This window comes from Perognathus longimembris, chromosome 6 (assembly GCF_023159225.1).
Source record: "Perognathus longimembris pacificus isolate PPM17 chromosome 6, ASM2315922v1, whole genome shotgun sequence".
NCBI classification, from domain to species: domain Eukaryota; kingdom Metazoa; phylum Chordata; class Mammalia; order Rodentia; family Heteromyidae; genus Perognathus; species Perognathus longimembris.
The window spans coordinates 67,376,025-67,397,491 of record NC_063166.1 but is presented as its reverse complement, the minus strand read 5'-3'; the positions used below and the strand labels follow the sequence as shown (position 1 = coordinate 67,397,491).

Here is a 21,467-nt window from a genome sequence, read left to right as displayed (position 1 = left end):
TACCCTGTAGCCAAAATGATCTTTCAAAAACATCACAGATCTCAGCATGGTCTTTCCATGCCTGGAGGAAAACGTGGCTGGTGCCTCTGCTGTCTTCAGAGAAAGCCCTAGAGCCCTAGCCAGGTGGAGGGATGGCCCTCGCCTCCCCTGCTTGTATTCCAGCAGCACAAAGCCCTCTTTCTGCTCCAAGCTTGCGTACCCAGTCTCCCTTGGTGCCCCCACTCCCTGCTTGTGCTGAAGCCCACCCCCTACTGTCCCATTCTCCACCCAACAGTTACCCAGCACCTGCCATTTCTGGGATCCCACACTTTCCTCTGCTCAGTGATCCAGCCACACCCTGGAGGCTTCCTTGCCTTCTCTCTTTCCTTGTAGCCCGCTTTCCATGTGCAGACAGAGGGATCCTTGAAAAAATTCCGGTGGTGTCACTCACCTGTTTAAAGTCCCTCCGTGGCTGCCGGTGTCTCTGTGAAGGAAGCCACTGCCCCATCCTGTCCCTCCAGCCACATGTGACACAGCTTCTCACAGGCGAGAGTCACTTGTTCTAGAGCTGGAGAGGCTGCTGTGAACTCAGTAGCCGCTGTGCCTAACTTTGCCCTTTCTGTTGGCAAAAAGGTCACACATCCTTCAAGGCTCAGCCAAATGTCGAGTCTGTAAAGCCTTCATCCACACAGCCCTGCACCCTGCCCTATTCCCTCATTCCCAGGACAAGCTCCCCCATGGCTTCCCACGCTGGGAGCTTTACTGTCTTCCTTTCTGTCCTCCCTAAAGCAACCATACTTCCTGGGTATGATCATCTACTGGATGCATGCTGCTCAAGCCAGAGCCACAGTAAGGAATAAGCACTGGTGTTCATCAAGTACCAGCGCCATCTCCTTGCTAGCGCTTCTGTGAACTCTGGCCTTAATCTTCCAGCCTGGTGAGGTCCGTTCTCCCAAAAAAGCCAGTAGAGGTTTAAAGAAGGTAAGTCATGTGTCCAAGGCTGCCCGGCCAGTCTGCCACCAGAGCTGGAGCTTTTAATGAATAACAGCAATAATTACATATAGCACTGTAGCACCTTTCTTTTTATTTTGTTCTTCCTTTTTCTTCCTTTCTTTCTTCCTTCCTTCCTTTCTTCCTTCCTTCCTTCCTTTCTTCCTTCCTTTCTTCCTTCTTTCCTTCCTTCCTTCCTTCCTTCCTTCCTTCCTTCCTTCCTTCCTTCCTTCCTTCCTTCCTTTCTTCTTTCTTTCTTTCTTTCTTTCTTTCTTTCTTTCTTTCTTTCTTTCTTTCTTTCTTTCTTTCTGTCTTTCTTTCTGTCTTTCTTTCTGTCTTTCTTTCTTGCCAGTTCCGGGGCTTGAACTCAGGTCCTGAGCACTATCCCTGCTCAAGGGTAGGACTCTACCAGTTGAGACATAGTGCCACTTTCAGCTTTTTATCTGTTTATGTGGTTCTGAGGAATTGAACCCAGGGCTTCATGCATGCTAGGCAAGCACTCTACCACAAAGCTACATTCCTAGCCACTTTAGTACCTTTCACCTGCTGGCTGTGGTACTGAGCTAAGACCTGTTGAAGGTTTTCATCTTCTCAGTAGCACCTACTGCAATTCTGCTTAGGGCTGGGGAAACTGAGGCACAGAGAGGTTAAGTAATTCGTTGGCAGAAGTGGAGTAGGCTTTGGACTTGGCATTGCCTGGCACCTGCCCATGCTGTCACATCCCATGTAGAGACATTCTCACCTCCTCTCTCTGAGCGGACTGAGAGGCTCTCTCCCTGGAGAGAGCTGGCACGCAGAGGGTGTGTGATGAGTGATGGAGCAGGTTGGGCTATGGTCATGGGATCAAGCTTCAGCCATTCTGAAGTTCCGTACTGTACCTGGAAGCCCAAAGTTGCAGCCACCCTTTACCTGGGGTCACTGATCCTACCACCACCCTGGTGTCCAGAGAGAACCAGGGAAGGACCAGATCCTTAAACAGGAGGCTCCCTGATGGCCCAAGAGGGGGCACTGGGGACTGTACAAGTCCTCAATATTATTGCTTTATTGTCATTTAAATGGAGCCTGCCTCAAACAGGCCACCCAGTTCTAGCCACCAGTGCTGGACAAAACCCCCATTGAAAAGCCAATTACAATCACTCCATCTAAATTGTCATGGATTTGTATAGAAAATTACATCTCCATTTAGTCCCGAAGTGAAGTCCTGGGCATGGACAGAGGGGAGGCTGGCCCATTTACCCCGCCAGCTCAGCGCGGGTGCCGCGGGCAGAGAGAAAGCCCAAGCTGCCGGGTCTTTGGCCGGCTCAGGGAACAAAGGCCAGTTTGTAGGGGCCTAGAGAGAAGCTGGGCCTCTGAGGGCATCTCAGATTCCAGGCCTGGGCCGGTGGACCCTGCACCGCCAGCTGGTCTCCCCTGCTGGCAGCCCTGGCCAGACAAGCTCTCGACAGCCAGCCGGCTGCAGGCGGCCCTCAGCTCTGCCACCATCCGGGGTGCCTGCAGCTTGGCTCATGTCCCCGCTGCCAGGAAATGAGGTTAGCCCTGGGACCACAGGATGAAGATCCTTAGATCCTGAATTCATTCATTCATTCATTCATTCATTCACTAAGAGGTCTGCTAATACTATGAGGGACACAGCAGTGTAGCGCTGAGCTCCAGCTCCTGAGGGTCTTGGGCCCATCTCTAGACTCTGTTTTCAGTAACCATGAGGCTACTTTGTTTATTCTTTTAATTCTGAAGTCATTGTTGAGCACCTACTATGTGCCAGGGAACACACCATGGCAGAGACCAGGACACAATGGTCTTATAATGGCACTAAACAGCCTAGTAGTGGGAGATCTCTTTTTGTGATGGATGCTGGCTCTAGGGGTGAACGGAAACTGCCTTGGACTTTTGGAGAAGCTGTGTATACAGTGGGCAATTCAGAAAAACCTGGTCAGGGCAGTCCAGGCAAAGGGAACAGTGTGTGTGGAGAGGGTCTTGAGGCAATTGGAGAAGCAGAGTGAGTGAACGGCACCCTGCGGACTTGGTGAGCTTCCTAAAATCTCACTTTCCTCGTCTGTGAAATGGGGGCAGTGACTGCAGCTGTTGGGAATGCGGGCAGATGCTCAGTGTGGTGTATGCTAAAATGGCCTCCCTTAGAGGGTGCCTGTATGCACCAGACACAGGCGAGGGGTTTTGCATGCATTATAATGATCCCCACTTCTCCCAGCAGCCCCTTTCACAAGTGAGCTAATTATCTGACATATTCCAATGGGTCCTGTGTGTACTCTGTATCTGCGTGACTGTCCCATAACTACATACGGTGAGGTGACGGTGAAGTGGTGTCATTGTATGTAACCATAGCTGTGTGTGTGGCTAGATCACACTGAAAGTGATGGCCTACACAGGTCTCTGCCCCAGGGGGACACATGGTCCCCTCCTGTGATGGCTGGCAGGTGTACTAGGGCAGGATAGAGGGAGGGAGCCTCCTATGCCCAGCCCCACTAGGCAGACTGGCAAATGGAAAAAAAATATGTTCACACTGGGGCAAGCCTGTGGCTGCCCCACCAGGGACTCCTCTATGCACAGAAAACAAGTTCTTCTGGTATCAGCTCAAGTTTGGCAGGAAGTGGCTTTTGGGTGGTAGGAAGTTGGATTTAGCTCGTATCAGGCCCCAGCTGAGGGGTGGGAGAGCAGTTATCTAGGGTTAAACAGAGTTACGAAGGAGTGGGGCCCCAATACCCTGCACCTGATAGAGTTGAAGCAGCCCACCGGTGCTGGTCTCTAGGGATGGTGGAGGGGTTGTAAAGAATGTCAACGGCCAAGTGCCTCCTGGGCCAGGGACCCAGATGGCTCATTCATTATCCACTTTAATAAATATGCAGGCTGAGATAGTGACCTGTCCAAGGTCACCAAGACCATTGGAGGGACGGAGGAAAGACAGAGACTGCAGGAAATTCACAATGTCTAGAACCAAGAGAAAAACCAGGAGAGGCCTGAAGCAAAGAGGAGCCATGAGAACAGGCCAGAGACAGCAACGAGACTTCTGTAGGATTCTTATTCTCAGTAAAAAAAAAAAAAAAAGAAAGAAAGAAAACTTCTTCCGTGGGAAGGCTTGTGGTGTGCCCCCCCCCGCCACAAGATGTCACAGCTGACCTTGAGGTCTTCAACCCATCTCCCAGGGGGAGGTGGGGAATGACAACCCAGTGAATCCACCTACTGATGCCTAGAGTCTAGGTCTAATGCCAAAGCCTGGGTGCTTTCACGTCATATCCCTGCACCCAACTTATAGAGAAGTGAAGTGGCTGTCCAGAAAGGCATGCCTGGTCCCTGTTTGCCTGTGTGCTCTGTTGAGGAATGCACCCAGTTGGCCAGTAGAGAGCCAGGGTCAAACCTGGGAGGGGTAGCTGCAGGACTCATGAGTTTAACCATGGAACCGGGTGTGCCCAGCCCTGATAGGGCAAGCAAAGAAGCCAGGGACTCGGCCGCTAGGATGGAGCCCCACAGCTGGCCAGAAACTGAGTTGCTCAGGGCCTCTCCCTAGATACCCTGTTGCCTATCCTCTTTGCCCCCATCACTGGAATTCTTGGAGGGGCCACTGGCCCTGCTTTCATCCTCAAGCAACATCAGGCTGTTCCCTGGCAAAGACATTGATTTGGAGCTCAGTTTGCATGTCGTTTGCACATTACTCGGTGCATGTCAGAAGGTACAAATATCTCCCTTTCTGGGAGAGGGCTGCCTGCTGGGCCCCTCTGTCCCCCTCCAGACAGCAAAAATGCCAGCCGGCTAGACAGGAGCTACACCCTGGCCTCTGACAGTACCCGCCTGCTGCTGCCACCTCCCCCATTCCCTGCTCGAGCCAAATTTAGGCTGCTCTGCTACTGAGAGATGGAGAGCGCAGAGGCAGGAAATGGTGAGGTTGGAGGCGGCCAGGCCTTGGCCTGTGCAGGGTAGGGCTGCCCCAGGGGTGCCCCTGTCCCTAAACCTCTGGGCCCAGCTTCCCCCCCCACCCTCCTCCCACTGGAATGCAGCCCTGTTGGGGAACCAGGAACGCTGGGTTCTCAGCTGCAGCCTGGGTGCTGGCTGCCCCATCCATGAGTGAGAGGGAGAGAGGGAGGGAGAGAGGAGGTCATGGCCGGGGCAGTGGGGAAGGGATCAGATAGCCTCTGCCTGCCCCAGACACCGCCTCCAGTGGGGACACAGAGCCTCTCTGCTTCTCTGCACTTCCTGCACACACATCCCCTTGGTTGTGAGGTGGGGGTCAAGGGCCACAACTGGGACTGAGAAGACTAAACTCTCCCCCAAATGGCTCTACCAAGCCATCTCCCCATTAGCCAGCTTCTAGCCCTGAGTTGTCTTGGTTTTCCTATCTGGAAAATGAAGTTGGCTGGGAGGATGACTTCCAAGCCACTGTCTACATGGAGAGCAAGGGTTTCTGGGAGGCTGGACAGAAATTAAGGACACAGCAGTGGCTTTAGGTTTGGAAACCTCTTAGATTTTTCAGGTATTGCTAGGAGAGGTGACTCTGAAGGATGCTGGACAGGGTGTGGGTGGGCTGAACAGTGGAAAGGACTCTGAAGGAAGAAAAGACCTGGCTGGATTTCAATCACCTCCAATCCAGGTGTGGGCTTAAGAGAGCCCAGTAGCTGGGACTGCAGAGGGTATGTGTGTGTGGGGGGGGTGGGGGGTGGGGATCTGATTGTTCTGGTTTGATGGTGGCCTGTTTTCTGCTTCCGTTTCCTCATCTGTAAAGTGGGTGTCATAAATTTCCTGTGGCTGCTAGGAAAGTGAAACAAGACAATAGATGCTTAGCACACAGTAGGTACACCACGGTGCCAGCCACCAGGGTGACTTGTCTAGTCCCCCAGAGCTTCTGGGAGGCCCCTGGAGCTATCTAACCGGACGTGGATACTGTAGCTAGATGGGCAGGCACCGTCCTGATGAAGGTTTAAGTCTACAGGAACAGGCAAATGGCCACACCCCGCTGTGCTTTGGGCGAGGAGCAGCCGAGGCGCCTACGGGGAGGGTCTGTGGGGATTACTACACCAGATCAGGCTTGGCACAGCGCCTGGCACATAGCGGGCGCTCCCTGGAGAGCTGGCGAGATGGAAAGGTGCCGCCCCGCACAAAGGACAGGTGGGCAGCGTGGGGGGGGGGGGGCGGGGGGGCGGAGCCGGGCAGGTGCGCCGTGAGCGGGGAGGCGGGGCCCCCGAGAGAACGCGAGGCGGGCGGGCGCGCGCGCGCGCGCGCGGGCGGGGCAGGTGCGCGTAGGGTAGGCGGGGCTCCGCGCGGGCGGGGTCTCCAGGTGAGCGGGCGCGCGCCTGGAGGTCGGAGGCCGGGGGGGGGGGGGGGGGAGGGGGGAGGAGAGAGGGGGGAGGCGCGCCGCCGCGGACCGCCGCCGCAAAGCGTCCCTGTGTCTTTAACGCCCTCCTCCCTGCGCCCCCCCACCCCCAGCCGGGCTACAGCCGCGGAGCCGTCCCCCCTGCACTGACAGCTGGTATCTAATTACTGTGTGAGAATGGAAAGTCAGGCTGTCCCAGCTCCGGGGAGAGGGGATTAACGTCTCCTGCAGAATACACTTCCTCTGGTGGGTTGCCATGGTTACTCTCATTACCTGCCTGCCCGCGAGGAGCCCGCGCGAGCCGCTCCAGTAGACCCTCGGAACCCTGGCCGGCGCGCGCTCGCTCACTCGCTCGCGCGCGCGCACGCCTCTCCGCTCCTCCCCGCCAGGGCGCACTCGCGTGCGCTGGGGGTGGGGAAAAGGACGGAGGAGGTGGGGGGAAAGGAAGCCGAGCGGCCGCCCCGCCCGCCCCGCGCCCGGCCCGCCCCGCGCCCGGCCCGCCCCGCGCCCGGCCCGCCCCGCGCCCCGCGCCCCGCCCGCCCGCGCCCCGCGCCTCCCGAGCAGCTGTCAGCAGAGCGCGGCCCGCCAGCCCCAGCGCGCGCTGTCAACAGTCATTAGCGCGCGGGCCGCGCCCCTCCTCCTGCCTCTCCCCAGCCGGAGGTAGGGCCCACACCTGGGCCACCCACCACCCCCGTTCACCACCTCAGACGGCCGGCCGCGGGGCCTAACTCAGAACCGCCCTCTTTCCCAAGAACCCCTTCTGTGATCCCCAGTCTCTGTGCTAGGCCTTGGGCCTGAGGTAGGCGGGCCCCCAGAGTCCTGAAGAACGCCCCCACGGCAGTGGTGGTGGCAGCAGTCATTTAAGGGGTGTCGAAAGCCGTGGTGCGTGAGTCACCTACAGAGGAGGAAATTGAGGCCCAGGAAGTACCCCTCTGCACCCCACCCCACCTTGTCTGAGGTCAGAGTTGGGTCGTCCTCTAGCCCTTGTCATCTCTAGAGCATCCTGCTGACAGCCCCAGGCCAGAGCCCTGCATCCAAGCCTTGACCCTGTCCTGTCTAGCTAGGGTGGCTGGCAAATGCCTGCCTCCCCCCCCCCTTTCCTGTCGCCAGGATTTGCATTTTCCAGCTCTTCTCCTTCCCTAGCCCTTTATACACCTTTCTCTTTTCCCACACCCATTTCAGACACCCCAAACTTAACCAAACAAAAAAAAGGGGGGGGGAGGGGGAGGACTGCCTGTAGAATAATGGCAGCCGTGGTTTGAGGCTGATCCCAAACCGCACCTTTCTCCCTGGCCTGGGTGTGCATTTGGGTCGCGGCGTGATTTGAAAGAAGATGGAGGTTCAGCGAAGCAGAAAGGAGGTCTTGGAATATGTGAGGCTCATCCAGATGGCAGGTGCGATTTGGTGGTGGTGGCAGCAGCTCCCCACTAACAGTTGGAGATTGAGCGCAAGGGTGGGGAAGAGGCAGGTGCTACACTGAGTCCTCAGTGCCTTATTTATTTATGGAGGGGCGGAAGGTCTCATCCCTCTGCCCCATTCAGGGCTGCAGAGCCCAGTGGAACTGTGGGCCATTAATATTCTAGTCTGAATCTTTATTTTGAAGGCTCTTCCCCCACCCCTCCTAGTTTACAGCAGGTAGTGTTCACAGCCAATGAGAATTAAAATATTGCCACTGTCCCATTTAAGCATTGTCCTCCTCAGTCAAAGGATTGCCCTTTACAAATCATGACAAGTTTCTCTTGGAGCACTGCAGACAGACTTACTGGTTGTTTACCGGTGCTCTTCCTTCTTTTCATTCTCTGAGTTTGTGTGGTTTTTAATTTTCCTCCCATTTCTTTCACTCTGGGGCCCCTTGCAAGGGGGCTGACTCCTCCCCTTTTGTTCTTTTAACCTCTGGCAGGGTAGGAATAAAACTTTGGTGGAAGGAACCTCCCTCAGAACTTCCAAAACCCCCAGTCCTGGCTGAATGTATGAAAACAGGGCTTGGGGAACTGAAGGAAGGGCCACGAGGACAGTTTGCACATGACTTTTGCCTGTGGTATCCGCCTCTTTGCTGGCCTGGATGAGATGGAACAGACTCCCCACATTTGCCAGTGCAATCAACCCCCTGAAGTCCCGGTCTTCTACATAAGTGGCAGCCAAAGGTTTGTTTCCTCTGGGGTGGCTCTGCTGGCTGACTTTGTCCTCTAAAGGCACTTTCTTTGGTTTTCATGCCTTGTCGAGAGTTGGTTCTGTAATGCACTAAGCGGGCATAGCCTAAGGACTTTCCTCTGGTTTCTTCCTCTCACATAGGAGGAACCCAGGTGAGAAATGGCTGCACTATTTAGTTGTATTCTTTCAACCGTAGCCTGCTTGCTGGAAGGCGTATTCCAGTGATGGTGGTACACTGAGCAGCACCCTGGTGGCCTGAAACGGCAATCCCACCTGGATAAGTGTGTAACTTATTATGTGCAAGCGACATCAAAGTTCCATTAGCGATTGGACTGCACTTGCCATTGAGGGCAGGGATCCATTTAATTGGCTTCTGTAGGGAGACTCAGAACCAGGAGCTTCCCTGAGAGGTATGCCCAAGGAGGGCGTGGCTGGTGAGGCCACCCCAGCAAGAGGCTAATGGCTTGATGAGGTTTGCTGCTTCCCCTCCCTGGTCTGCAGCCCTGGACTAGCACTGGCCCTCTATGAGCATTCAGATCATTTGAGGAAGCCAGAAAGACCTGCCAAGGGGTAACTTTTTTTTAAACTACTAATTAACTTCATTAGGGAAGACATCAGAAATCAGTGTTAGGATGTGGGGGGCTCCTGGCCCTTCTTTTTGTAACCTACAATAAGTCTCTGGGTAGATGTCTTTAATTCATTACTAATGTTGTCCAAAAGGTTCTCCTGTTCTCACTATTAGAAAAAACTAGCCTTCAACTGGTGATGAAAATATTACTATGTAGGGGCTGGGGATATAGCCTAGTGGCAAGAGTGCCTGCCTCGGATACACGAGGCCCTAGGTTCGAGTCCCCAGCACCACATATACAGAAAACGGCCAGAAGCGGCGCTGTGGCTCAAGTGGCAGAGTGCTAGCCTTGAGCGGGAAGAAGCCAGGGACAGTGCTCAGGCCCTGAGTCCAAGGCCCAGGACTGGCCAAAAAAAAAAAAAAAGAAAATATTACTATGTTAAGCTTGGAAATACAGGGTGCTTCTATATTTAATGAGCCAGTGCCAGATTTTCCCACTAGTCACCTCTCTCTTTCCATGATGGAGACATTTCTAATCAGATCTCAAGATCTTATGCATCAGAACTATCTAAGAGGGGTCTATAAAACCCCTAGGGCATCAGATCTGGTAGGTTTATGGTAGAGCCTTGAAAAGATGCATTTCCACCAAGTTTCCAGGTAATGTTAATAACAGCCACCTTTGAGGACTAATGTCCTAAATATTTTTGAAATATCAGTAATGTTGAAATGGATATTTGGTGGTTTCTTCAATGATTTGCAATCTTGCGTTTAGATTAGAACCCAAAAGGGTTGGTCTCAAGGAAGTTGGTGATGTTGAAGAAAGTTGGAGGGTCCATAAAAATTGAAAATCATGGCTGGTGTTGCCAGCCTGGGCCTGGCCAGCTGTTTTGGAGTCAGATGGTTCTCATGGTTGGAGTATGTTGCCATGGCAATGTTCTTCTCCACAGAGGAAAGCCCCAGAGGCTGAACCTGCACAAGTGACTGGTGTTTTTCATGGCTTTTCCCATGGGATGCTACACAGTTCCTTTCCATCATTCCTGCTTAGTATTTCTGGGAAGCTGGAATGGGTCAGGAGTCAGGAGTCTCCTTCTCGATCTAGCCTTAGAAGTAAAATGAACTTCCTGGGTCCATCCAGTGTGCCGCTTGTTTTGAGCAACAGATTTGACGAAGCTAATTTGGGTATGAGGCAGAAGTGGGTTGGCAGGGCATCCCAAGTCTATGGGGGAAGGAGCTTTCTGCTCCCTTAATTAGCAGCTCTTGCCTTGTAGCACTGTCTGAATTCCCAGCTAGGGAGGGTGTGCCCCTCCTGCAGCATTTAGCATGAAGGTCATTACCTCTCTGGATACAAAACATGGCACAGCACATGACTGCTGTCAGATCCCTTTGTTACATCTTCCCAGACAGATATCCTGATGTTCTTCCCTCAGGGTGTTGCACACACAGTGTCCTGGTGGCCACCAGCTCACCAGAGGACAATTCAAGGTATGGCGCTGCAGACCTTACATGATCTGAGCTCTCATTGCTACAGGCCCTTTCCTCGTGTGCATCTCTGCTGTACAGATAGGCCCATTACAGGACCCAAGTTTGATATCAGCTGGTGTGTGTGTGTGTGTGTGTGTGTGTGTGTGTGTGTGTGTGTGTGTATGCATGCGCATGATCCCATGTGCCTGTCCTAGAGCTTGAACTCAGCCTGGGTGCTGTCCCTGAGCTTTTTTTTGCTCAAGTCTAGTGCTCTATGACTTGATTCACTGCTCTACTTCTGGCTTTTTGGTAGCTAATTGGAAATAAGAATCTCACAGACTTTCTTGCCTGGGCTAACTTTGAACCATGACCCTCAGATCTTAGCCTCCTGAGTAGCTAGGATTCCAGGCTTGAGCCACCGGTGCCTGGCAGCAATTGATTTTTAAAGAGGGAGCCACTGCTAACTGATCTGCTGAACAGCTTCTCTGGGATACTTTTATGGCCACATTGGATCTGATGTAAAGCTGCTACTTACCCAAGAATGACTGGAACAGAGATGGGCCAGGCACTAGACAGTGTATTTCACTGACTTATGTAGATTATATTTATATTAGTTATAAAATTGAATTTATGTTCCAAGTTTATGGGGATAGCCTTAGGTGTTATTTAAGAATTTAATAAGAGTATGCATCTTTTCTGATGGTGGGAATTATTGCCCCAGGGACCCCTTTTGTAAGTGAATGGATCAGAGGGACAGGAAAGAGAACAGATTCCTAACCACAAAGTGCCTAAGCTCAGTGAGTCCAAAGGGAAGAGACGGACACTTACCAAACTTTATGTGTCAGGTGCTTGACATGTTCTCACTTGATCCTCGAAATATCCAAGTAGGGATTTTATTTTATTTTATTTTATTTTGGCCAGTCCTGGGCCTTGGACTCAGGGCCTGAGCACTGTCCCTGGCTTCTTCCCACTCAAGGCTAGCACTCTGCCACCTGAGCCACAGCGCCCCTTCTGGCCATTTTCCATATATATGGTGCTGGGGAATCGAACCGAAAACTTCATGTGTAGGAGGCAAGCACTCTTGCTGCTAGGCCATATTCCCAGTAGGGCTTTTTTTAAGGCCTGTTTTACTGGTGAGAAAACTTGACTTTCAAGAGATAAGAAGTGGCTAGGCATGGTTGTACAAGCCTGTAATTCCAGCTACTCAGGAGGAGGCAGGCACTGGTAGGATCACAGGTTGAGAGGCCCAGCTCTTAAAAAAAAAAAAAAAAAAGGTATCTAACCCCATCTCGACAAGTAAGCTGGATGTATTGGTGCATATCTGTAGTCCTAGCTACACCTAAGTTGTAAGTAGTTCTTTGTCCAAGGCTAGCCCCAGGCAAAAAATGTGAGATCTTACTTGAAAAATAAAGCAAACAGGGATGGGGGCATGGCTTCAGTGATCACACCTGCCTAGCAAGCTCAAGGGCCTGAATTCAAACCTGGGTACTACCAGAGAAGTAAAGTGAGCTGCCCTCCTTAGGTCACTGAGCTTGTTGGAGAGCATTTTCTACCTCATCTCTAAAATATTGTTTCTTCCTCCCACCACATTATAGCACCTTTGTTGTTTTTAGAAACATATATGCTCTGGCCTAAAAAAAAATTTTTTTTTTTTTTTGCTAGTCCTAGGGCTTGAACTTAAAGCCTGGGCCATGTCCCATGTCCCTGAGTTTCTTTTGCTCCAGAGTAGTGCTCTACTACTCGAGCCATGGTGCTACTTTTTTCCTGAGTAGTTTATTGGAGAAAAGGGTCTCACAGACTTTCCTGTCCTGGCTGGCTCCAAATTGTGATCCTCAGATCTCAAGACTCCTGCATGGTTAGGATTACAGGCGTGAGCCACCAGCACCAACCTGGGGGGGAAAAATTATGAGTGGGGAACCTGTTCTTCCTAAGGCATGAGATCTTCATTGTACCTCGGGATATAGGTTATCAAAATACAGCACCCACCTTCCTACCTGTGGTAAAAAATGACATTAAAATAGAAAACCACATGGTTATAAGTGTTCTGACAGTGGCTCTTTGTAAATTGAACACACCTGTATACCACACCCCAAGGAAGAATTAGAAACCCAGGTGTATTCATTATGAAGGTTCATCTGTTTGGTTTTACCAATTGGAGCCTGGTCCTAATTGTATTAGAACTGACCGACCATAATATTTATCCCATCCTGACTCTGTAATAGCAGTATTTGAAGGTGCCCAAAATACTAGGTAAATGTTACAAGCCAGCTAATGAACAAGCTAGTCAGTGGTGAGCCCTTAAGATTCGCTGAGGGCTTAGGAACTTAGAGAGGCAGGGACTCCCCTCCTCCCAAGAACAAGACAAAAGTCTAAATCCCAAACCACAGAGTTACAATTTTACAGTTCCTCTCATATAAGTGAAGCCCAGGAAAGTGGAGCCAGGATGCCAGGTCAGCAGACAGCTTTCCTACACTCATGCATGCACACATAGACACGCATATGAGCAGAGATCACCTTCTCTCCCAGGGTCCTCATTAGAATGGCTTCCAACCAGGGAGGATGCCACTGGCTAGAGGGCCTCGGTACAGGCTGTTGAGGTCACGGCCCAGGGTTGCCTTGCTGGTATGCTGTAGGCCTCAGAACCCCACCCCCACCCTCACCCACAGCTGCCCTTTCTTCTCCATCTGCTCTCTGCTCCCAAGCAAGCCAATGCAGAGAGTCCTGCTCAGTCATCACTGCCTGTCTGTGGCCAAAACATGTTTTGAGCCAGTGTCCCTGCCAGCAGGGCCTGGATTCTACCCGGACTACTACAAAGTCTGAGGTCCTAAGCCATCTCCTCTTCTCTCCAACTCTGTCTCTCTCCTCTTCTCCCCCTCCCTCGCCCCCGCAGGCTGCAGGCTCTGACCCTAACAGCCCCTTGGGATTATGTGATGCTCCAGCCCCATCACACCTGGGGAGACTCGCCAACTGCAAACACTTCTTACTAACAATGTTTACAGAACGGTCCCCGTGAGAACCAGGTTTGGTATAAACCACTGACCTCATATCTGATTCATTCCCCCAAAAGTTCGCAGAAAGTTTCTTTATCACCTTTTTATAGATGAAGAGCCCAGGGCTCAGGGAAGCAGAATAACTGCTTAGGGTCACACAGACACTTACATGATGGAGCAGAGTGTCTGAGCGACCCTACCCAGCTACTTCTTACAATCGATCACAGATTTAGCAGTTAGCAAGCACCTACTGTGTGCCAGAGGTGCTGGAGACAGCTATGAGCCAACAGATAAAGCAGACATCCTGCACAGAGGTCACCTGGAATGGACATCTTCTGTGAATGAATTGCCTTGGAGCTGTGTCTCAGCACTTTTAGAGAAATTCAAGTCCCTGCCCCTCTGCTTGCCCTTGATCGCCTCCCCAGCTCCTCAGAGTCCTCCCTGTAGTATCTCTCTGTAGGCAGATGATAGTTGAAAAGCCTGGTATCTTCGGGTCTGTGGGCCCCATGGATCATGAACTGTGTTTCATGGAGCACAGGCCTGGAGTTTCTCCTGCAGCCTTCCTCCTCCCTGGATGAGGGAGAGCAGGTACCAGCCTACAGCTCTTTGCTATGGAGGACCTATTGTCAGCTGACAGCACTCATGCCAGTCTGATCAGAGAGTGGGGGGGGGCATAGACACCCTGCTCCCAGCCCTGCCACCTCCACGTGGTCTTGTGCCTGTTTTTTGTTGTTGTTGTTGTTGTTTTTAACATCTCCCTACACAAAGAGCTCTGGTGCTGAGGCTGGCGCTCAGCTGCTGGAGTGGGGAGAGCCTTTCAAAAGGCCTCAGGGCGGGGGCAGGAGCCACCCAGGTGATAGGAGCTGGTCTCCTGGGACCTCAGCCCAGGACCACAGTGAAAGGTTACTGCTAATTGGTGAGCTCCTGATGGGGCCGCATCTATTTAGCACTCTCCCCTCCCCAGAGACTTCCAGGATGGTCTTGGCACAGCCTGTGATTTGAGAGTTCCCCGCCCGAGTCTGGCACAATCTGTCTAGAATTGTGAACACCGAGCCTCTTGGTTTTGTTTTTTTTTTTTTAATATGTACTTGCGTTGTCGTAGTTCTTTGCCCATTGTTGTTGGTAGATTTAGTAGCAGCCCTGACTCTGGTTACCCCCTCCCCGGGTGCCCTGGCTCCTTCCCTGCCCCAGCCTCCCCGCCGCCCCCCCCCCCCCGCCACCATTGGAGGCCATGCTGGGCCAGGGGGCCGCATGGTCCCTGCCCCCCGACCCACGGCTGGGCCCCAGGGTACAGCTCTCACCCGCCATCAGCCCTGATACTAACACAGCTTGTCCACTCTGTCGCAGGGGGCAGATGGCCTGTCGGAGCCCGAGGGCATCTCTCTGAAGCGGGTCGCTGTGGTGGAAGATTTCTTTGACATCATCTACTCGATGCATGTGGAGAGCTCCGCAGAGCCAGGCAAAGCCCCCAAGCACGCTGGGCAGAAGAAAACCTACCGAGCGGTGAGATTTCTGTCTCTGCCTCCACTGGCAGCCCGGGGCCTTGGCAGGAGGCCACGGGCTCAGCACATGTTGGGCGGGGGCGGGGCGGGGAGCTGAGGCGTGATGAAGCGGCCTTTGGGGACCCAGGGGGGCACAGGGGTAAGGGCATGGCAGCCAGAGATGGCTGAGGGGGCGAGGGGCGGGCTCTCTGCGGGTCGGTTGGAGTACAAAGGAAAAGCAGGTTGAAGGGAGGGAGGGAGAGGGAAGGTGAGGGACTGGGCAGGGAGGACACCCTCCTCTTCTCAGTTTCTGCTTCCACCCCCCCCCCACCAGTCACTTGCAGCCCCCTGCCTTGGGTGGTGCAGGGGAGCCACAGATAGTAAGAATCCAGGAGTTTGTGCCTTCACAGCATGGCCTATGTGTCTGTCGTCCCAGGCCTGCCCAAGAGGCTTCCTGTGTAGGAGCTTATCCAGTTTCCCCAAGCCCTGTGCAATATGCTGGGGCTTCCCCAGGGGATATCAGAGGGCCCACGTCCCAGCCCTCCAGGAAGTTTGGGGTCTGGAGGCTGAAGGCCAAAGCAAGATACACAAAAGCAGACATATGTCCAAGACCAACTTGGAGAGAGCAAGAGCTCAAGTACACGAGGTACTCGACAAAGGCTCTGCCAGCCCCAGGCCTTGTAGAGACTTGGGGACTTTGTGGAGAAGGTGGTGTCCGGTTAGAAGAAAGTTTAGAAGCTTTGCCCGACGTGTGTCATCCTCCCTCCCCTCCCCCCATAGTCTGCCTCATGTCTGGATCTGTCACTGTGGTTCATGCTCAGCTCTGGGCCTGTGAAGCCAGGCCTCACAGCTGTCCTGTAACCAAGGCACTGAGGTCCCATTTACCAGCTAAGGAAACAGGCCCAGAGACCTGAGCCATTTGTCCAAGGTCATATAGCACCCCAGTGGCAGCTGGTGCCCTCACCTTCCCTCCCACTCACTCCCCAGAATCCTAGAATGATGCCGTCTGTGACCAGACTTCCCCACCTAAGGCAATATGAACTCCTTACCCTGGTTCCAAGCTTTGGGTGTGGACAGCCTTGGACTGTAGCAGTGGCAGCCTAAAGTCTATGATGTCATTATGTGGCCTGATTCTTTTTTTTTTTTTTTAACACGAAGTAATCTCAGTTTATTCCTATGCTAAAGATGTATGCATGTCACACATCAACTTTTATGTATTAGTCTGGTTGAGCCTTGATGACAAAATACCAAAGACAGTATGGCTTAAAAATAAGCAATGCGGGGCTGGGGATATGGCCTAATGGCAAGAGTGCTTGCCCCGTATACATGAGGCCCTGGGCTTGATTCCCCAGCACCACATATATAGAAAACGGCCAGAAGTGGCACTGTGGCTCAAGTGGCAGAGTGCTAGCCTTGAGCGGGAAGAAGCCAGGGACAGTGCTCAGGCCCTGAGTCCAAGCCCCAGGACTGGCCAAAAAAAAAAAAAAAAATCAGCAATGCATTTTCTCATAGTTCTGCAGTCTTCTTCTTCTTCTTCTTCTTCTTTTTTTTTTTTTTGCCAGTCCTGGGGCTTGAACTCAGGGCCTGAGCACTGTCCCTGGCTTCTTTCGCTCAAGGCTAGCACTCTGCCACTTGAGCCACAACTCTACTTCCATTTTTTTTCTCTATGTGTGGTGCTGAGGAATCGAACCCAGGGCTTCATGTATATGAGGTGAGCACTTTACCACTAGGCCATATTCCCAGCCCACTCAATGATATCTTAATCTCAGTCTTTAAGACTGCCCACTCAATGATATCTTAATCTCAGTCTTTAAGACTGCCCACTCAATGATATCTTAATCTCAGTCTTTAAGACTGCAGAGCTATGACGGAGCTGGGAATATGGCCTAGTGGTAAAGTGCTCACCTCATATACATGAAGCCCTGGGTTCGATTCCTCAGCACCACACATAGAGAAAAAAAATGGAAGTAGAGTTGTGGCTCAAGTGGCAGAGTGCTAGCCTTGAGCGAAAGAAGCCAGGGACAGTGCTCAGGCCCTGAGTTCAAGCCCCAGGACTGGCAAAAAAAAAACCAAAAAAAGAAATCATTGAGATTGGTTTCTGGTGTGTCCTCTTCCCTGGGCTTGAAAATGTTGCCTTCCTCCCACATGGTTTTCTGTGGGGCTGGTATAAAGAAAGGGAGCTGATGTATCTTTTTCTTATAGGCACAACAGTCCTAAGAGTTTTTTGTTTAAATTTGATTGCGTCCTTAACGAACCTGTCTCTAAGTATAGTCATATTGGGGAGTAAGGGCTTCAACACAGGCATTTGAAAGGAACACAATTCACTCTACAGCATTTAGACACTGTTGTGAAGAGTTGTCCAGCCCATGTATATAAAAGCACAGAGTGCTCAATGGACACTGGTCTCCTTGCTCCCATCCCTACATCATTTCTACCCTGGTGCATGGCCTGATTCTGAAGAGAGCTAAAAACTTAGTTGTCTTGGTCCTCAGATTATGTCTTTTTCTCTGAATGGGTATGAAAGAAGGACCCCATGCCAGGGGTCTTAGAGAGGTGAGAAGCCAAGCTGAGAGCAGCAGGGGATGGCCACCCATTTCTTTGCCCCCCCTGCCACTTAGTGTCTGAAAAGTGGTTTGGGATTGGAGTCTGGAGTGTTCCATGGAGGGCCATGGAAGAGAAAGCCCCTTAGGATTGAGGAGTATTGGCATGTTTTCTCAGCCTACCACAGTGCTGGGTACAGGGTGTGTGCCAGGCTCTGCCCTTAGCACTTCGGCCCACCATGCTGAGCTTTGCCTGCGTTCAGGCTGCATGTGTGGAGCAATTTCTGCTCTTGGCCCATTTTTAAGCTGAGGAAACAGAGGCTCAGAGAGAGCCAGCCTGCCTGAGGTCACTAGGCCGGTGTTTCAGAGGCAGGCAGCTGGCCATTACACATCCTCCCTGTCCATAAACCTCCTATAGTCAGCTAGTGAGTCCAGCCTCTCTCTGTCTTCTGGGTAGATGAGCTTGGGCTGGTCCGTCCATACGATTTCCCTGTCCCTCAGTGCCGGCCATTGGGTATTGCCCACAGGCTTAACTTGGTCAGGACCTGCAGCCTCTATGCCATGGAGAAGACCAGGCAGGGCCAGGCTGGTCCTGACAATGCCTGTCCCTGGGTCAAGTAGACATCCAGCCCTTTGCTCTGCACTTCCTGGCTTCTCATCCATATGCCCGGCGCATGCCCCACTTCCTGTTGCCCAGCCTGGAGCTGGCACATGACTGGCATCAAGCCAGCTGGGCTGCACACAGAGCTGGAATTTCAGCAGCAGAGCCAAGGCCAAGTTGAGCAGGCCAGGGCCCCCCCGCAGAGGGTGTGAGGCTGTGGAGGCCGGCACCCTCCCTCTTCCCTGTATGCCTCCTCACCCTTCCCCTCCTCTTCTCCATCTGTCACCCTTCTCATGCACCCTTTTCCTTTTTCAGGGGCAGGGATGGTGCCAGAATGGTTTTGTCCTGCTCTTTTCATCTGCTCCCATATTTTTTCCACCCAGGCCAAGCTCAGCCTCACTACAGATAGAAGGATCACCCCCCCCCCCCCCGCCAACCCACCCGCCAGCCCATCCTGCCTGTAGAAAGCACCCCCAAGGAAACCCCATGCTGATGGTTGCAGAGAGGCACAGCTTGACACCACAGGGGTTGCATCAAGCCCTTGGCTGAGGTGGTTTGGGGTCTGTCCCCATGTATTTTGCCAAAGCTGAATCCTGGGACTGCCTCAGACACTAGGGCACAGAGGCCATTCGGAATTCTTACAGGCCCTGGGTACGGTTCCTGTTGTGAGATGGGCAGATTTTCTCAGAGCACTCAAGGAGACTAATTGTGAAGTAGGAAGAAAAACTTTCTTGCACCTACTGCTATCCAGCAATAGATCAGAAAGGGCAGGTAATGAGCTTTCTAAGCCTGGAGGTATTTGAGCCAGGGCTAGATGACATGTACATCAGATAATGAAGGGTGTGCCCTGCCCTAGAATCCCAATAGCCTCACTAGTGCCAAGTCTGGAGAAGGTTCCAGGTGGTCCCATAAAGTCTCCCTGAGCCCACAGAAGGCTGTTTCTTTCTCAAGGAGCATTCCTGCATTTCCAGTTTCTGCAGCCATCTGGGTTGGAGGGGTTCTTTTGCTTTTTTCTTTCCCAGGGTACTGGGAGGCTAGATCTGCTTCCGGAGCCCAGACCTGGCTACCCAGACCACTTTGGAGTTGGGGCCAGATGTGGTCAGCAGCTGCTACAGGCCCACCATGTGCTAATCCACCCACAGGGCAGAAGGAGGATCTTGTAAAGTGGTGCAAATCCCCCCAATTGGCCTCATCTGTCTTTGTCGTTCTCTGAGTTGGGAGTGAAAACGGGGCCTTGCAAGTCAGCGACTCTGCAAATAGCTCCTGCTCTCCCTGCCAGCAAAATCTCTCTGTTTTTACCACTAAGAAAAATGGAAAAGGCGAATTCACACATGGGTGTCCGTCCAGGCAGAAGGACCAGTGAGAGAGCAAGACCACAGGCAGCTTAGGGCAGCTGGTTAGAGACTGGGGACCTGGAACGCCCCCTCAGGAAATGCATCCATCTTTATCTGCTTCATGCCTTGGGCAGGTGCACAGGAGTCTGTTTCTAGAAGAGGATTTGCAGCTCTGAAACCATCTGAAAACCATCTTATTGAACACCCATTAGGGTCACCCTTCTGGTTTCACCTCGATTCACAGTCTTGGGACCCGGGGAATCCTTGTCTGCAAACAGAAATAGAGTCCTCATTTCTGGTCTCTGGACAAATCAGGAGGGTGAATCCAAAGCTGACTGACTTTAGGGTTGGGGCTGGGAAGAGTGTCTTCCTCTACCCTATGGCATTGTAGAGCTAGGATGGTCTGTATTTTACTGACTCCCTCAGGAGCTCAAAGCCAGGCTACAGACCTTGCAGCTGTGCGGGCAGGGTTCCCCGCTGGCCCTTCACTCCTCTCAGATTCAGGGCCAGGCCGGTGTCCTGTGTGTGTTCTCCCTCCCTGTGGCATTTCAGCCAGCCCCAGCCCACTGCTAGGGCCCTGTCAAAGCCTAGGAGTTGGTGCTCTCTGCAGGCCAGGCGGCAAGAAGGGCCCTGCTTACAGGGGACCCTCCTTGAACCTTTCAAAAAGTGTCTCGGGGGGGTGGGGTGGTGGTGGTGGCTGGGAATATGGCCTAGTGGTAAAGTGCTCGTCTCGTATACATGAAGCCCTGGGTTCGATTCCTCAGGACCACATATATAGAAAGGGCCAGAAGTGGCGCTGTGACTCAAGTTGGCAGAGTGTTAGCCTTGAGCAAAAAGAAGCCAGGGACAGTGCTCAGGCCCTGAGTCCAAGGCCCAGGACTGGCAAAAAAACAAACAAACAGTGTCAGACACAGGGTAAAAAAAGACAAACAACTACAAAAGCAATACTTGCAAAACTGTTTGGTGTAGGGCTGGGGATATAGCCTAGTGGCAAGAGTGCCTGCCTCGGATACACGAGGCCCTAGGTTCAATTCCCCAGCACCACATATACAGAAAAAACGGCCAGAAGCGGCGCTGTGGCTCACGTGGCAGAGTGCTAGCCTTGAGTGGGAAGAAGCCAGGGACAGTGCTCAGGCCCTGAGTCCAAGGCCCAGGACTGGCCAAAAAAAAAAAAAAAACTGTTTGGTGTAAATGAACTGAACAACCCATGGTGGGGGAGGGAAAGGGGGAGGGGGAGGGGGGGAATGAGGGAGGAGGTAACAAACAGTACAAGAAATGTATCCAATGCCTAATGTATGAAACTGTAACCTCTCTGTAATTCAGTTTGATTATATATATAGTGTCTCTGAGCCAGGCAGTAGTGGCTTACACCCGAAATCCTAGCTACTCAGGAGGCTGAGATATGAGGATCGCAGTTCTAAGCGAGCTCGGGCAGGAAAGTCCAGAGTCTCTTACCTCCAATTAGAAGTGATATAGTGAAGTGATATAGTGGTGCAAAGTGGCAGAGTGCTAGCCTTGAGCACAAAAGCTTAGGAACAAAACGAAAAGTCTCTGCCCATGGCAGCAAGCTCCTCCAGCACAGCCCCGCTGACTGTGCATCCTCCTCCCTCAGCCCACTCAGCTCTGCTGAGGCCCCACCCGAGGAGCCACGTCTCAGGGGAGACCAGGGGATCATCTGTTGGGCAGAGTCAGCCACAACCCTTGCTCTGCCCAGCACATGCCCTACCTTCTTGCCTGCTCCCTAGCTGGCTCCTGCAGACATCAGCCTTTCTGCCCAGCAGGCGCCAAGAGAGACTTTAGCTGCTCCAGGTGAGGGATGAAGCCATCTATGTGCCTGACAGGAAAGCTCCCCACCTCCAAACCTCAGCCCTCAAGCCCAGGAGGACTGTCTGCACTCCTCATCGTGCCTCTCCCGTCCCAGCTCCAGCAGGAGAGTCTGGGGTTCGCCCTTGTCCCCAACCTCCAGAGGGAGGCAATCAGATAAGGGATTTGGAAGGGAGGTAACTCATCAAGGAGCCTGCCTGCTCCGCAGAGCATCACATCAGCTGAGAAATA

General features: G+C 52.6%; 1 protein-coding gene across 1 annotated transcript in view; it reads left to right on the top strand.

Annotated features, from left to right (window-relative positions):
* Nucleotides 1–21,467, top strand: part of Nol4l (nucleolar protein 4 like) — a 127,177-nt gene that overhangs the window by 34,933 nt on the left and 70,777 nt on the right. Inside the window, exon 2 of the mRNA XM_048349000.1 lies at nt 14,804–14,959. Within this exon, the coding sequence (XP_048204957.1) occupies nt 14,804–14,959 (156 nt within the window). The remainder of the gene's footprint in view (nt 1–14,803; nt 14,960–21,467) is intronic.